Below are 15,568 nucleotides of genomic sequence, written 5' to 3' on the forward strand. Positions count from 1 at the left end.
CACTTTTGAAGCAGTTGTTTTTTTATTCTGGGTCACAATCCTGTGCAATGTCATTTTGTCTCTTTCGGTCAGCTGACCATGTCGACTGTGCTTATGCTTGTCAGACAATGTTTTCCAGAAACTGTATATGCTGTCATAACCTTTGATACTGTACCTTGTGACACCACAAATAAATTGGCAACCTTAGTCACAGAGGCATCAGCTAAGCAGGCACTAACAATTTGCCCTCTTTGAAACTCAGTAAGCTCTGACACGACTCAGTATTAACCACTTCAATACCAGGCACTTATACACCTTCCTGCCCAGACCAATTTTCAGCTTTCAGCGCTGTCGCAGTTTGAATGACAATTGTGCGGTCATGCTACACTGTACCCAAACTAAATTTTTATCATTTTGTTCCCACAAATAGAGCTTTGTTTTGGTGGTATTTGATCACCTCTGCAGTTTTTATTTTTTGCTAAACAAATAAAAAAAGACCGAAAATTTTGAAAAAAATAAAAGTTTTGCATTTGTTTCTGTTAAAAAATGTTGTAAATAAGTAAGTTTTCTCTTTCACTGATGGGCACTGATAAGGCAGCACTGACAGGCACTGATAAGGCGGCACCGATGAGGTGGCACCAATGTGCGGGCACTGACGGGCACTGACAATGGGCACTGATATGCAGCACTGATGGGCACTGGTAGGCGGCACTGATGGGTGGTACTAATATGCAGCACTGATGGGCATTGATAGGCGGCACTGCTGGGCACTCATGGGTGGCACTGGGTGGCACTGGTGGGCACTGATGGGCACTAATAGGTGACACTGATGGGCACTGAAAAGCTGCAAAGATGGGTTCTTATGGGTGGCACTGATAGGCGGCACTGATGGGCACTGATAGGCGGCACTGCTGGGCACTGATACGTGGCACTGATACACGGCACTGATATGAGGCACTGATAGGCATCCCTGGTGGCACTGGCAGTGGTAGGCATTGGAGTGGGCACTGATTGGCAGCTGCCTGGGCATTGATTAGCAGCTGCCTGGGCACAGATTGGTATTTCCCTGGGGGTCTAGGGGGCATACCTGGTGGTCCAGTGTGGATGGCCATCCTGGTGGTCCTGGGCGGCTCCCCTGGTGGTCCTGGGTGGGATCCGAGGGGGGGCTGTGCTGATAAACAATCAGCACAGACCCCCCTGTCAGGAGAGCAGCCGATCGGCTCTCCTCTACTCACGTCTGTCAGACACGAGTGAGGAAAAGCCAATCACCGGCTCTTCCTATTTACATCGTGATCAGTCATGATTGGACATGGCTGATCACGTGGTAAAGAGTCTCCGCCAGAGACTCTTTACCTAGATCGGAGTTGCGGTGTGTCAGACTGACACACAGCAACAACGATCGCCGCGATGCGCGCCCCTGGGGGCACGCAGCAGCTTAATATCCTGATCACATCATATGATGTCCGGTCAGGATATTGAAACCACTTTGCCGACGTCATTTTGCTATATTGCAGGCGGCAAGTGGTTAATAGCAGCGCACGTAGTGAGTGATGAAAGTGAGGCTTCTCACTTTTTAGGTGTCTCATCACACAGCGGAAGCAAAAGAGCGTGAAGAAAGGGGGTCTCAAGCCCCCCATGAGATAGGTCAAAAGAGGTCAGCTGATTGTGAATGTTCTGGAAGTTCTGGGGGTTCTCTAGGATAGGTCATTTAAGGTCACCTGACCCCCCAGAACATTCCAGAAATTCCCAGGACCCCTATTTAAGCAGGAGGTTAAGGGGGGTCTTTGCCAGTCACCAGAGGGATATTTGAAGAGCGCACTGATTTGGGCTGATTTTGTTTACAGTTTTAAAGTATTTATTGACTAAAAGAGTTATGGTGAATTGTTAATTGTTTATATTTGTGAAAACCAGTAAACAAGGCCCCATGGCAAGGCCATTATTAATCCAGAGTGGCGTGTCGTCACTTTCACACCTGCAAATCATGGAGCGTTTCTATATTTTTGTCCATCCTCTGTAGCTGGAGTGTTAGAATAACTCAAAAGGATCATAGCATCCATGTGTCTTTCTGGCCCAGCAACACACCGAGACTGAAACTTGTACATCCAAAAGACCCAACACCTAAACACAAGTGAAGTGACTTTGAATATGCAGGGTAGTGAAGAATGCAACGAGCAGTACATTGGGGAGACAAAGCAAGTTCTTAATAACAAATGGCCCCACACAGTAGAGCAAATTCTACAGGTCTTCTACACTAGTTTTGTTACAGCTTAGAGAAAAGATTATTTTGAGGATACTGAGGTGCTCATTTTGCAAAGAGAGGACAACTAGTTTGCAAGAGGTGTAAAAGATGCCATGTCAAACTGGAACAACCATCACTGAACACTGGTGGGAGCCTTCGGCACTATCTGCCATCCACAAATAATGCAGTTTTACCATCTCTACCCTGATGTTTTGACAACAATAACACCTGCAGTAATGTAAATCAAAGGATTAATACCTATTAAGCTTTCTGGACACCCAGAATGGGATAATGTCACTAGAATATGGTGGCTCCACAATTTTCACAGCTCCAATCCTATCCTTTGACAATAACATCTGCTTTTCCATGGTAATTAGACAAAGGTGTCAGTCATACCTGTGTCAATATAAATGCTGGGGTATTTTCCTGACACCAAAAAAACTGACCTGGCTTGGAAATACCATAAAATGTCTTCAACATTAAAGAACAAGTTCAGGTGAATCCTATTAACTACTACTAGATATATGACTAGATAAAACTGTATGGTATAACATGCTTTGTGACTATTAGGAACAGCAAAATATATATTTTATTGACCCGATCTAATATGTTGTTTGCTTTTTAGAACAATAAAACTGTTACCTTTGTTGGAAAGTAACGGCTGGTTTTGAATTGTTTCAGAGTTGAGGACAGTGTGACAGTTGCAAAGAATAAGATGATGGACCAGAACAGAACATCAGGTACATAAGGACCCTCGTGTCCACAGGCTGTACCTGTAAAGTCTCCTTTAAAATGATGGCATGCCTGGTGAAAAAAATAACATAAGAAATACTGAAACAGATTTTTTCATATATTAGTATATTGTTTCACTTATAAAATTTGATCTGAAAAAAAAGAAATATATTTGTATACAGGATACCTGCAATTACGTTAAAAAGGAAGAATTATATAGACATGCAGTCATGTGAGATAATGTCCAAACTTTTTTTTTGTTTTGGATAGAGAGGGGAAGGGTTAAAGTGATTTCCCTTTGGAAGTATCTCACCACAAATGACATTTTTGTTGCAGGGGATACCCAAAATCTGACTTGTATCTTAGTACAGACTTTTGGTAAAATCAGTGAGCCAATCACACAAGCAGGAAATGACCAATTACATTTCTGGGGGGGGGGGGGGGGTTCTCTACACCATCTGTGTACAGAAAATGACAGCAATGCAGATTGAAAAGGAAAGGTAATTGCAATCAACATTCAATTACAATATGACTTGGTAGCAATTGTATATGCTATTTTTTAATTTTTTTTATTTGCTTTTTTTTTTTACCCGCAAAAGTTGAGTTGCCCTTTAAAAAAAAGTGGTCTGGGCTGCTCTTGCTGCAGTTTTACTGCTGGATACAATATGAGGCTTATTTCTAAAATAGAATCTCAATCAGACTGGGACTGTAAAGCACAGCTACAATCTAGAAAGAGAGAGTAAACAGATGACTCCGAATTTCAGATTTACTCCTACAACTGTAATGATATGCTGATTACACCCTAGCAATAAAAGGGAAGCAGAGCTTATGATAAGCCTTGCAACTGAAAGAAAAGCTGTTAGATTTCAGTATGTATCCTGAACAGCAGGATGCAAATGTTTTAGAGGAAATACAAGCTTTTAGATACATTTTAGAATATCTTGGCAAAGCCATCTGTCACGCATAAGCAGAAATCCTTTTTGTTTTGTGATGGCTCCTGCAGAAACCTATTTTGGTGGCTTGGTTTTAATTTTATTTGACAAAGCAAGTTATTCTCAAGGCTTGTTGGCTATACTGCATTGTTCTGTTTTAAGGTGCAACTGAAGTCACAGAAATAGATTTAAAGTCAGGCAGGCATTGTACTACCAACTTCCTGCTACAGCAGAGCTGGACCCAGTGCTCAGTAAAAGACCTGGTCTGACAACACCCACCTCCTAACACTGCAGGAGATGCGGGGCTAGCAGGAAACTTGCAGGCAGTTTTGGGGGTTATTGAAAGGAATACAGGAAGATGTCCAAATGCCTATACGCAGATTGTACTATTAGATTTCAATGTTGAAGGCTAGCTACAGAACCAGTCATTAGTCATATAGGCAAAATTACTGCACCCGGTTGGTAAACGATTTGAAATCATACATGAATGTAGTTAAAGAGGACCAGAACTATGAAAGCAGTGCCCAAAAAAGGCAAGCAGAGAGAAAAGGACTAGCCATCATTGTTGCCTATGGTCTCCCGTCAGCTGATCCTTTCCTCATTACTGCGTTGCCAAGCATTGTCCTGCACTGTGTACCTTTGTAGAGGCAGCCACCTTGGTAGAGGCAGGGGCTTTGCTTCCTCTTCTCTCCAGCTACAAGAACAGGATGCTGAACAGTAGTGCACAGAGGAAGAGGTGATACCCCTCGAAGCGCGTCAGTTCTTTTGGACTTTAATCTCAAATTTGGGACTTGTATAGCAGACCAGGCTGGTTGGTGCACTTCTTTGACTGTATTATGATTAATTCATGCCATTGTTTGTCAGTATATACCCATATTTATTTTAACAAATAAATTGTTGCAAGGGTAATGCACTAGGCTGGTGCACCCTCTGTTCCTTATCATTTAGAATCTCACATTGGGTTTCCCCAGCCTGATATGAGTGGCAGCACAGCTTATGCGGAAGTCAAAACGAGTTAAAGATTGGGGACTGTATGCAGCCGCACTTTCTTCTCGAGCACAGGAGATTTGGTTTTCCTTCTGCTGAACAGTAGTGACATCTAAACATATTTGGACAATTTTTTTGTTATTCGGAGATTCAGATTATATCCGAATACCTGAATTACAATATAAACAAATTTTACTGAATTCTCCGAATAATGTAAGGAAATTCGTCCAAATGTCAGAAATTGAATTTTACATTGAATCAACCAAATTGAACTAAATAAAATAAATAGATTAACGAATCAAAACGAAACGAAGCAAAACAAATTTTTTTCGTCATGCCCACGTCTAGTGACATCCCTGAAATTCATTTAAATGTAACTTCTCCTCATAATATCCATAACAAGCAAACAAGTCTGACATCCCACTTTAACTTGTTTGTTAAAACAACAATTTTCTCTTAGCATCAACTTTTACTGTGGACTACAGATGCACCCATAATGCCTATATGTTTCCATAAAGTACCTTCAAATTCTGCACATTAACCCTAGTGACCACTCAGATTTCCATTTTCAAATTATATTACAAGAACAAAACTGGGTTCTATTTACACAAAAATAATCTGACAAGGTCTAATATAATGGGGTTGATTTACTAAAACTGGAGCGTGTAAAATCTGGTGCAGCTGTGCATGGTAGCCAATCAGCTGCTACCTTCAGCTTGTTCAATTAAGTTTTGATATAACAAACGTAGAAGATGATTGGTTTCTATGCAGAGCTGCACCATACTTTGCAGTCTCCAATTTTAGTAAATCAACCCCAAAGTCTTTATATCAAGAAATTTCTAAAAAAAATGCCCACTTACAGAGACAGTCAGGTTACTCCACGGTATCTCTGATGCTGTAATATTATGTTTCTCCCAATATGTTAAGGTACCATTGCTCGGGTTACTGGGCTCGATACAGCTGCACCTAAATGACATAAGAACAAGACAAGATCTTTGGGAGATAGTATCAATTAAGCAACAACAGTAAAACATCAACTTCCTCATACTATTATTATAATGTATAATTAAATATGTGTGCTGAATACAGTTTATTTTTTTATGTCATAACAGCCAATGTGTGGACCAGTTAATTATTTCTGATGTTTATGGTCATCTTATCTTTAATCTGGAAATCCTAAACTATACAGTGGTGGTTTAATGTTGGGCGATTACAATTAAGTTGAATCACTCAACAGTTTCTTATAACTCTGGGCATCTTCAAAGTTAGATTTATCTTTGGCAGATTAAAGTAGAGCTATAGGCAAAACTTTTTTATTTCATTTTGGATATAGTAAGGGAGGGTTATAACCCCTGTCAGATTTATTTTCGCCATCTGTGTCCCATTGCGGAGATTTCCCTTCACTTCCTGTCCCATAGCCAAACAGGGAGTAAGAGAAAATCTTTGCAAAATAAGGGAATTCCTTGCCCCCTCCCCTATGGTCACCATAACTATTGTCCCTATTGGAAGATTTCCCTTCTATTACGTTTCTGGGGACAACCCAAAATTTGGGATTTTCTTTTACTTTCAATGCTAATGGTAAACAGGACAAACAGAAAGGGTGAGTCTCTTCTATTCCTCCCACTTGCCGCAAAATCACATACCTGTACGTGATTTTGCTGCAAGTGGTTGTACCGGGGTGATGCCTGCAGCTGCAGGTATCACCCCGGTAACGTTTTTTAGAGCCGACGGTCGGCTTTCTTGTAATGACAAACAATGCAGCTAAGGAGCCACTTGGCTGTTATTACAAGCAGTGGGAGGGGACATCCCCCTCCTGCCGCCTTTCGCCGCTCCGCCACGGGCTCTCCCATCCCACCGGGAAACCCAAGCGACCAGCCAGCAGGTCCGCACGCTGGCTGGAGACGCGAACAAAGCTGAAATCAGCTTTGATCGGGTCTCGAATGTAGTAACCTGGAATCGACATCACAACGTCTTAAAGGCGACAGTTTTAAAAATTTTAAAGTATTCAAAAATGCAGATCTTGGCGTTTTGAATGCTTTCAAGAGCAGAGAAGGGGTTTGGGGTCTTATAGACTCCAGATATCTCCATAAAGAGTACCTGTCACTGCCTATTACTGTCACAAGGGATGTTTACATTCCTTCTAACAGCAATAAAAGTGATCAAAAATAAATAAATTAAAGGGACAGTGTAAAAAAAAAAAAGTTAAATAAATAAGAAAAAAAAAATGTAAACGCCCCATCCCTCCCTGCTCACGCGCAAAATCGAACGCATACGCAAGTCACACCCACAAATGTAAACAGTGTTCAAACCACACATGTGAGGTATCACCAGATTCATTAGAGTGAGAGCAACACTTCTAGCTCAAGACTTCCTCTGTAACTCTAAACAGGTAACCTGTAAAAATGTTTAAAGTGTCACCTATGGAGATTTTTAAGTACCGTAGTTTGTCGCCATTGACATGTCAAGTATCTATTTACTCGGCATAACATAATCTTTCACATTATACAAAAAAATTGGTGCTAACTTTACTGTTTCATTTTTCCAAAAAAATAGCGTTTGAAAGACCGCTGTACAAATACAGTATATATGTGACATAAAATATTGCATCAACCGCCATTTTATTCTCTAGGGTCTCTGCTAAAACATTATATATAATTTTTGGTTGTTCTAAGTAATTTTCTATTGAAAAATACTTATTTTAACTTGTAAGCAATAAATGTCAGAAAAAGGCCTGGTCTTCAAGTGGTTAACACAGTACATCTGAATCTCCTGTACAGACAGCAATACAACCTGAGAGATGTTCTATTACCTCTCCACTTTATCCAAAACTGAAAAAAAAGTTTTGCCTTCAGTTATACTTTAAGTATCTACCCATCTTACTAGGCCACAGCAAAAATGTAACTCTTTCACATATAAAATTTCTAATTATCACTGAGAATATATGAAGCAGTAATACAAATCTGCCAATAAACAGACGTGCAAAACTGAGGTACCAGGTTTTGACACTCCTTGGCAATCTAAATTGAGCATAGTAGAAATCTGCCTCAAAGATACTCTATCACGTTGGGCATTCATGACAAAGTGACAGGTTCTTTAAAAAAAAAAAAAATTCCTACCCTCTGATACTCACCTTTGGCCCACTCCCATGCAGCTTTGTTTCTACCTCAAGGTATATCTAGTGTTTTCCCTTATTGTTGAGATTGTTTTATTAACTTTAGTAGTCTATGTCTCTAGATGTACTAAATATTTTGACGTGCATGGGAAAAGAAACAGAGTCTCTTTAAAGCCCATGCTCTCTCACCACAGGATTAGAACTGAAATAGCATGAAGGAGAAGATGGGGAAAGTTGGTCCCTTCTGTTACAAGTGCTTCTCCCTGGCGGTACACTGAGCTGTGCCCACACATGCGCAGGAAGGAAGACCAAGAGAAGATGGAATTGCTTGTGACCAGTGGCAGCGTTGGAGTGGAATGTCTGACAGGTAAGTCTGCCATAATGTGTTAATATGCAGGAAAAACTTGCACATTATGGCTAACAACTCCTCTGGGCCTATTTTTTTTTTTTAAGTTTAATTCCACTTTAATTTAGGTATAATTCTACTTTGAGTGCCTCACTGTACCATGAAGTGAAATTAAATTTAAAACAGAATTAAAGGCAAAACTTTTTTTTTTCATTTTTTTTTTTTATAAGGGGAGGTTAACAGCCCTATAATTATTTTTTTTTTTTTGCCACCCCAATGGGGATATTTCCCTTCACTTCCTGCCCCATAGCTAAAACCGAAAATTAAGAGAAATCCCTCCACATTGAGACAATCCCTGGTTGTCACCAGAGCTAGTGTCCCCATTGGAAGATTTCCCCAGCTCTAGTGATAATCCAAAAATTAGGATTTTCTTTCATTTTCACTCTCGGTGATAACGGTAAAGAGGACAAATAGATAAGGTGAAACCACCAATTTGCAAATTCTGTCCTGCCCACGTGTATACTTTAATCAACCCAGGTACTGCATAAACATAAATAGTGAAATTACAACATAGAATATATGCTATCATTTTAGACTACTGAAGCCCAGTTGAAAAACTTGCATGTGTTTTTTGACCAATGGTAAATCAATGGTCACAAATTGTTTCTGATTTTTTTTAGTGTTTATCAAAATCAGTTAAACCACATAAAATGTATTTCTCTGCATTAACAAGAAACTATTATAATTATTTTCTCTCTACAATAAATGATTTTTCAGGCAGTAATAGGATGACTATTACAAGATATCTATCTATCTATCTATCTATCTATCTATCTATCTATCTATCTATCTATCTATCTATCTATCTATCTATCTATCTATCTATCTATCTATCTATCTCTCTCTATCTATCTCTGTTTGCACAGACATATCTTAATCACAAATAAATATACCAGAAAGAGTCAGGGCAGTGTGGTAAAATGCATTACATTTTGGCCCCCTTGAGATGTTTATCTCAAGGTCCCCTTTGAGATATTTGTAGGCCCCCTTGAGATCTTTGCTGCTGTTGAGGTACCTTACCGCACACTTATTAACATGTAAGTGCAAGTGCATTAAAGTGTATGTAAACCCTATCAAATAACTTTTCTGTCCTTATCTTGGTACCACAGAATGATTAGCCTATGTTGTAGAGATAGGAAAGTAGGTGAGTATGAGTAGTTTGGGCAGTTCTGACAACACCCAGTCCACAAAAATGCTGTGTATCATGTGCCAACAACTAAACTAACATTTCCAACAGATTAATAGATATTTTTTTGTACTTGTCTTTAAAGGGATACAGCATGGGGAAATGTGCACGTAAAGTAGAGTGTGTTTTTTTATTTTTTGCCCCAGTACACTTTAAGGCAGTTATTTTTGAATGAGCTTCCAAAGCATGTCAATGGCATAAAAAAAATGTATATGACTAATTTTTTTAATGCAGAACACAAAAATGAACAGCACGAGCATTGTGGTACGCTGTGGTACGAATGCTTTGCCTGCTACTGTATTAGTGTGCTACTCTTAATGCATGGCGCTGAACGCAGAAGCTACTGTGTGTTGGTAATGTGTGAAACAAAATTTACTGCAATACATGAGATTAAAGGGACTTGAATCTTCATTTTTTGATATACTGGTGTACTACTGGAAATAAATTGAACTTGACCAATTCTACAATAATGGAAATGTTGGAATTTTACCAACATTTTTACTGATTAATTAAATTTAACAATGAAAAAATCTGCAAGATTTTCACAACTCCAGCTTTTAGGACTCAATTAATCAGTAATCTAAGAAAATATGGAAACTAGTGAGAGTTCACTCTACAGGTTTCTAATTATCTCCCTTGCTGGAATTCATAACTAATAGGAAAAGGAGACTGTACTTACGAATACTGTGTTAGAAGTTCCAAATTATTATTCATGTTGATTGGATGTTTCTCACCTAGTTGCAACAGCTTCTCTAAGGCCTCGTAAATGAAAATGATGCAGATGAGTGCCGCAAATGCTTCCTCGGTAAACCGTGTAATGTAACACACCAGGGAACTTGCGTCGGTGGCAACCAGGACAATGCAATTGAAGGCCGTCCACAGGCCTATGCTTGCCCTTAATGAGAGATACGACAGTCCATAATCCCTGTATAAAGAAAAGCATTTACATGACAGGCTTACAGTCAGGTTTTTCTTTGGTTATATTCACATCTACTTAAAAGACACTTGTCATGTTACCGGTGCCACACAGTGCTAATGCCACCCCAGGCCAGCAGACGTGTGGTTTCGCGTATGACAAACGAGCCAAAATGCGCAGTGAAAAAAAACACGCCCAATGCCCAAAAAGGTGCCGATGTTTCTTTGGCAAACTTGTCATGTGTAGGGCACCCCATTAAAATAAATAGGCTACCCTATGTGTAGCGCAAAAGCATGCAAAAAAAGTGTGCCAAAAACTGTGCTTTCACGCCACGCCGGGATGTGAATGGGGTTTAAAAAATGTACAGTGTAAATACACACCCACACATAGGGAATTACCTGCTTTCCCAGCACTTTATTTTTCATCCTGGAATTATGTAGTAATTCTGGCCAATTCTGATGTGTAAAATCCAGTACAGAACAAACTCCCCATAGAACTGAATGGAGAGTGAGCAACACATGCAAAGGCTCAGAAGTGGCTCTGTGGCCTCATGGGTGATAGCTTATTGCATTGGGGACAGGTGAGAATAAGACTGGCAGGGGAAGCTTTAATATAAGTGATTTAGTGCAATTATACATTAACCATTTCATAAAGATACTAAATGGGGCATTATAGGTATTTAGGTAAAAAAGGTTGTTAAACCAATATTATGTATATATACTATACCCTTAATGAAGATAAATTTGAACAGAGCTAAGTTTATAAGAGAGCATGGTGTGTTCAATAAAATGTACTGTATCCTACCCTAATATTCAATGTACTCTATACTTACTTGCAAAATTTAAACAATATCTTCTCAAACACCAGCACTGGTCCCGTACTCCCCAGAATAGTAAGAGGTTGTCCCCCGAACAAGGAAAAGGCTATCCCTGTCATTGAGGCTCCAAATAGAGACTCTATTGCACTCTAGACAAAGTAAAAGTATGTGTTCAATGTTCAACATAGCGCATACAACACGTGTTATATTATTGTATGTCATAACAACATTATCATTATGTACAACACCTACTATACGGCCTTCAGTTGCTTCTCCAAGAAGACCTCCGAATGTGATGACAGGTGACATGCATGCACAGTAAAGGAACAGGAATGAAGCTAAACATTGCAAACTAAATGCATCCCTGAAGTCACTCCAGAAAAAAGGAGCTTTCCTCTTGATATCCAGGATCAGACCCCCACAAAACCTAGAGGGAAGACAATAGTAATATGTTAAAGCGGACTTTTTAAAAGGAAAAAAAAATCTGAAAAGGCTAAGGAGGTTCTTACAAAACAGATTTAAAATGAAGCTGTGCATTACCCATGCAAAGCACCATATTAATTTTAATCCTGCCCCCATTCTTGTCCACCCCTACTGCTTTATTTGCCTGTGGAAGTGGGATGACATATCCAGGGTATAAAGAAACATGTGACCCCCATTCCTCTCACATCAGTGCTTGGTAAATGGTTACTCACACACGAAGTGCTGTAGAATGGTGTCATGGTGTCACGGAGAGGGTATGGGGAAAAGCAATAGGCTTACTTAAAGGGGAAATATGGAAAAAGCTTTTTTGGCTGTACTTCTCCTATGGGTCACAGGAGTGCATATGGTTGGGATCTGCCCAGAGGCCTGGTCCAGCAGCTGGTTCAGCCTCTCAGCGAGCCGCTGAGAGCCCAAGCCAGCTGCTCCCACCCCCTCTACAGCCCAGTGCTGCAGTGAGAGCTTAAGGGGCAGAGCAGGGAGCCGGTGATTGACAGTAACTGGCTCTCTGCAGGTTGAGGATCGATAGCTGAGTGATTAACGATGTTTGATTACTCAGTTCTTGGTCTTAGAGGCAACAGGGAACAGCTGCAGCTGGGATTGGTGCTGCAGCCATCTAGGTGAGTATGATTTTATTTTTATTTTTTTTGCAATTTCCAAACTTCTCTTTTAATTGTCAGGTACTGAAATTCCTTATACATACTTTCCCTTTCCCACTTGGAGCTTGCACTCGGCTAAGTACTCTCTCCCAACCTCAGCGTTGGGTGTTCTTACAGCCAACCACCAGAACAGGAGTGAGTTATACCAGGAATTGTTGGGAAGTTATCTTAATTTTTTACATTTAAAATGTAATTATGACCAAACAAGTACAATAAAGTGAATTATTGAAAAGTATATTTCCCAAACTACCCGGAGCAGTGGTCAAAGGTAGCTCAGATATCAACTGTTACTGGGCTCATAGTTACGGGTGGGGTGGGGGTCCAACTCTGACCCAGACAAAGAAATGCTCATCTCTCTCCCTACGTGTTATACTAACAGAAGCATCATAATGGTGTTTATTAAGTAAAAGATGCTTTAATCCTTACAGAGGCATTTGTGTGTATAGTAGTTGTTTAGTTAGGAGTTGTTGTAGATCCCGGTTCACATACTAAACTCGGAAAAAGAGACATATCAATTCCCTACAGAGTAGTTATTTAAAACTGCAGAATATCAACTAACCTTCCAGTTCTTTGTAGTTCAGGGCCACTGTGTCCCCCATGTTCTTCCGGTTCTCCTAGTGCTGCTGTTCCATTAGGCACCCCTGGCGTTTTACGCTTTTCCTGAAATACAAAGTATGGAAGTAAAAGCATTGTTTCTAAATTATATTTGTAGTAATAGCAAATATTTGTAAGAGTAAAAGTACATGGGCACAAAGCAAACAATTAAACGCCCAGGACAAGGTCATTTAAAGCCCTGGGCAAAGATACCAAGCATCCCCACCCCCCTACCAATGTGCACACCCCCGATCATTTTCTACACTTGGGATCTTACTCCCAGATGCCACCATGCTTGTTTTAGTGTCACTGCACCATTCAAGGTCCACCAATCAGGTTATACATGGATTTGGAAGTGCACCATGACAATGTAGGATTTCCAGCTGTGTGTCCTCTGCCAGTCTCCTTGCACTGACTGTGAACAGTGCCAAAACAGCAGGAGGTAAAATGAAAGGCCCCGACCTCGTCCCAACCCTGCCAGCAAAATCATGACGGCAAAATACGTTTGGTGATAGAAACTATCATGAAATACACAATACTTCTCTTTCCCGACATCATTTTTGTGCATTTGAAATGCCATATATGAATTTTTTGTTAACATTCATTGCAACATTAAACCTGTAGTTTAAACATTACAGTTTTGATTTAGCAACTACAAAATTATGCAGCACCAAAACATATTCTGGTGACAAAAATATTTTTAAAAGCAAAAAATATATTTTATGGATTTAAAATAATTTTATGAACACAAAAAGAACTAAAACTAAAATACATTTTTTGAACAAATAATTGGATTAAAAAAAACAAAACAAAAACAAAACACTGGTACAAAAATATGACTTGTATGGATAAAAAATGCTTGATCAGCATAACAGGAAGAAATAATGTTCCATTACACCAGTTTTGTATAAAAAAACAAAAGCAGATATCAAGATGCAAATTAGTAAAGTCATTCACTTGCCTGTGATGGAACATTTTTAGGCGGTTCAATTCGGATTGATGGATCCCACTCGCCAGGTGGAAGCACTGTCACTTGATCAAGAAACTCATCAATCCCAGAGACCAGATCATTACGATCCTTGGCTTTATATGCAACATCATGAAATACCTATCAGGACAAAAATACAAAGTCTGCTTTAGTTTGCTTATAACCACTTCAGCCCCGGAAGATTTTACCCCCTTAACTGACAATTGCGTGGTCGTTGCACCCAAACAAAATTAACGTCCTTTTTTTCCCACAACTAGAGCTTTCTTTTGGTGGTATTTGATCGCCTCTGCCGTTTTTATTTTTTGCGCTATAAACAAAAAAAGAGCGACAATTTTGAAAAAAAACGCATTATTTTTTACTATAATAAATATCCCCCAAAAATATATAAAAAAAATCTTTTTTCCTCAGTTTAGGCCGATATGTATTCTTTTACATATTTTTGGTAAAAAAAATAATAAGCAATAAGCGTATATTGATTGGTTTGCACAAAAATTATAGCTTCTACAAAATAGGGAATAGTTTTATGGCTTTTTTATTATTATTTTTTTTTTTTACTAGTAATGGCGGCGATCTGCGATTTTTATCAGGACTGTGACACTATGGCAGACACATCGGACAATTTTGACACATTTTTGGGACCACTGTCATTTTTACAGCGATCAGTGCTATAAAATTGCATTGATTACTGTAAAAATGTCACTGGCAGTGAAGGGGTTAACCACTAGGGGGCAGTGAAAGGATTAAGTGTGTCCTAGTGTGTGTTCTAACTGAAGGGAGGAGGGGACTGTGCAGGGAAGATGACAGATCGCAGTTCATACTCTGTATGTACAGACGATCTGTCTGTTCTCCCCTCAGAGAACCGGAAACTGTGTGTTTACACACACAGATCCTGGTTCTCCGTGTGCCCCGAGCAACTGCGGGAGCCTGGCGGTGATTGCGACCGCTGGGCACTCGCATTGGTTCCGTGGGCGAGCAGGAATTAATTAACATGAGCTAATTAACTAATCCCTTTAGACAGCCTAGATGACTCAGACATGACCTTTAGGCCAGACTGGCCGTCTTGTAGTTCAGAAAATCCAATCAACATTATCACAATAGCAGAGTTAATTAAACACAAACAACAATGGGGATCTAATGACTCTTAAATCCCATACTAGAGACTTGTTTACAATACACATTTTAGCAGACAAGAGACAGGTAGCTGGAATTGATGACATTAGCATTTAACAGTAGGAGTCCCAACGGTATGAATCAGTCACTATTCTAATATGGCAAATCCAGGGTCCCCAGAGTCTGTGTGTCCTGGGGGACCAGGACCCGAATCCACAGTAATACCACCTCAAGGGTCCCCAGGCATACAGCTCACAAAGAGCACCGTTCCCCCAAATGCCAGGGCCCATGATCGATCGGCAAGAGGCTAGCATTCAGTCCCCTCCAAAAGTCTCTCTCCCAGCTAGGTCTGTCACATTTCTCCCCTTTCGGCAGGAGACTAACACAGGAGGAGACCCCAGACGGGTTGACTCTGAAGTTAGTCAGTAGTT

At 40.0% G+C, this 15,568-nt stretch overlaps 1 protein-coding gene across 5 annotated transcripts in view; it reads right to left on the minus strand.

Annotated features, from left to right (window-relative positions):
• SLC4A10 (solute carrier family 4 member 10) overlaps positions 1-15,568 on the minus strand; it is a 391,254-nt gene that overhangs the window by 45,384 nt on the left and 330,302 nt on the right. For all 5 annotated transcript variants that reach the window (XM_073634046.1, XM_073634049.1, XM_073634045.1 and 2 more), the window contains exons 10-16: positions 14,001-14,147; positions 13,005-13,105; positions 11,559-11,733; positions 11,322-11,455; positions 10,253-10,498; positions 5,730-5,835; positions 2,861-3,022 (exon numbers count right to left, since the gene is read on the minus strand). In XM_073634046.1, coding sequence (XP_073490147.1) covers positions 2,861-3,022; positions 5,730-5,835; positions 10,253-10,498; positions 11,322-11,455; positions 11,559-11,733; positions 13,005-13,105; positions 14,001-14,147 — 1,071 coding nt within the window. The remainder of the gene's footprint in view (positions 1-2,860; positions 3,023-5,729; positions 5,836-10,252; positions 10,499-11,321; positions 11,456-11,558; positions 11,734-13,004; positions 13,106-14,000; positions 14,148-15,568) is intronic.

Source organism: Aquarana catesbeiana, linkage group LG06 (assembly GCF_042186555.1).
Source record: "Aquarana catesbeiana isolate 2022-GZ linkage group LG06, ASM4218655v1, whole genome shotgun sequence".
In the NCBI taxonomy this organism is placed as follows: domain Eukaryota; kingdom Metazoa; phylum Chordata; class Amphibia; order Anura; family Ranidae; genus Aquarana; species Aquarana catesbeiana.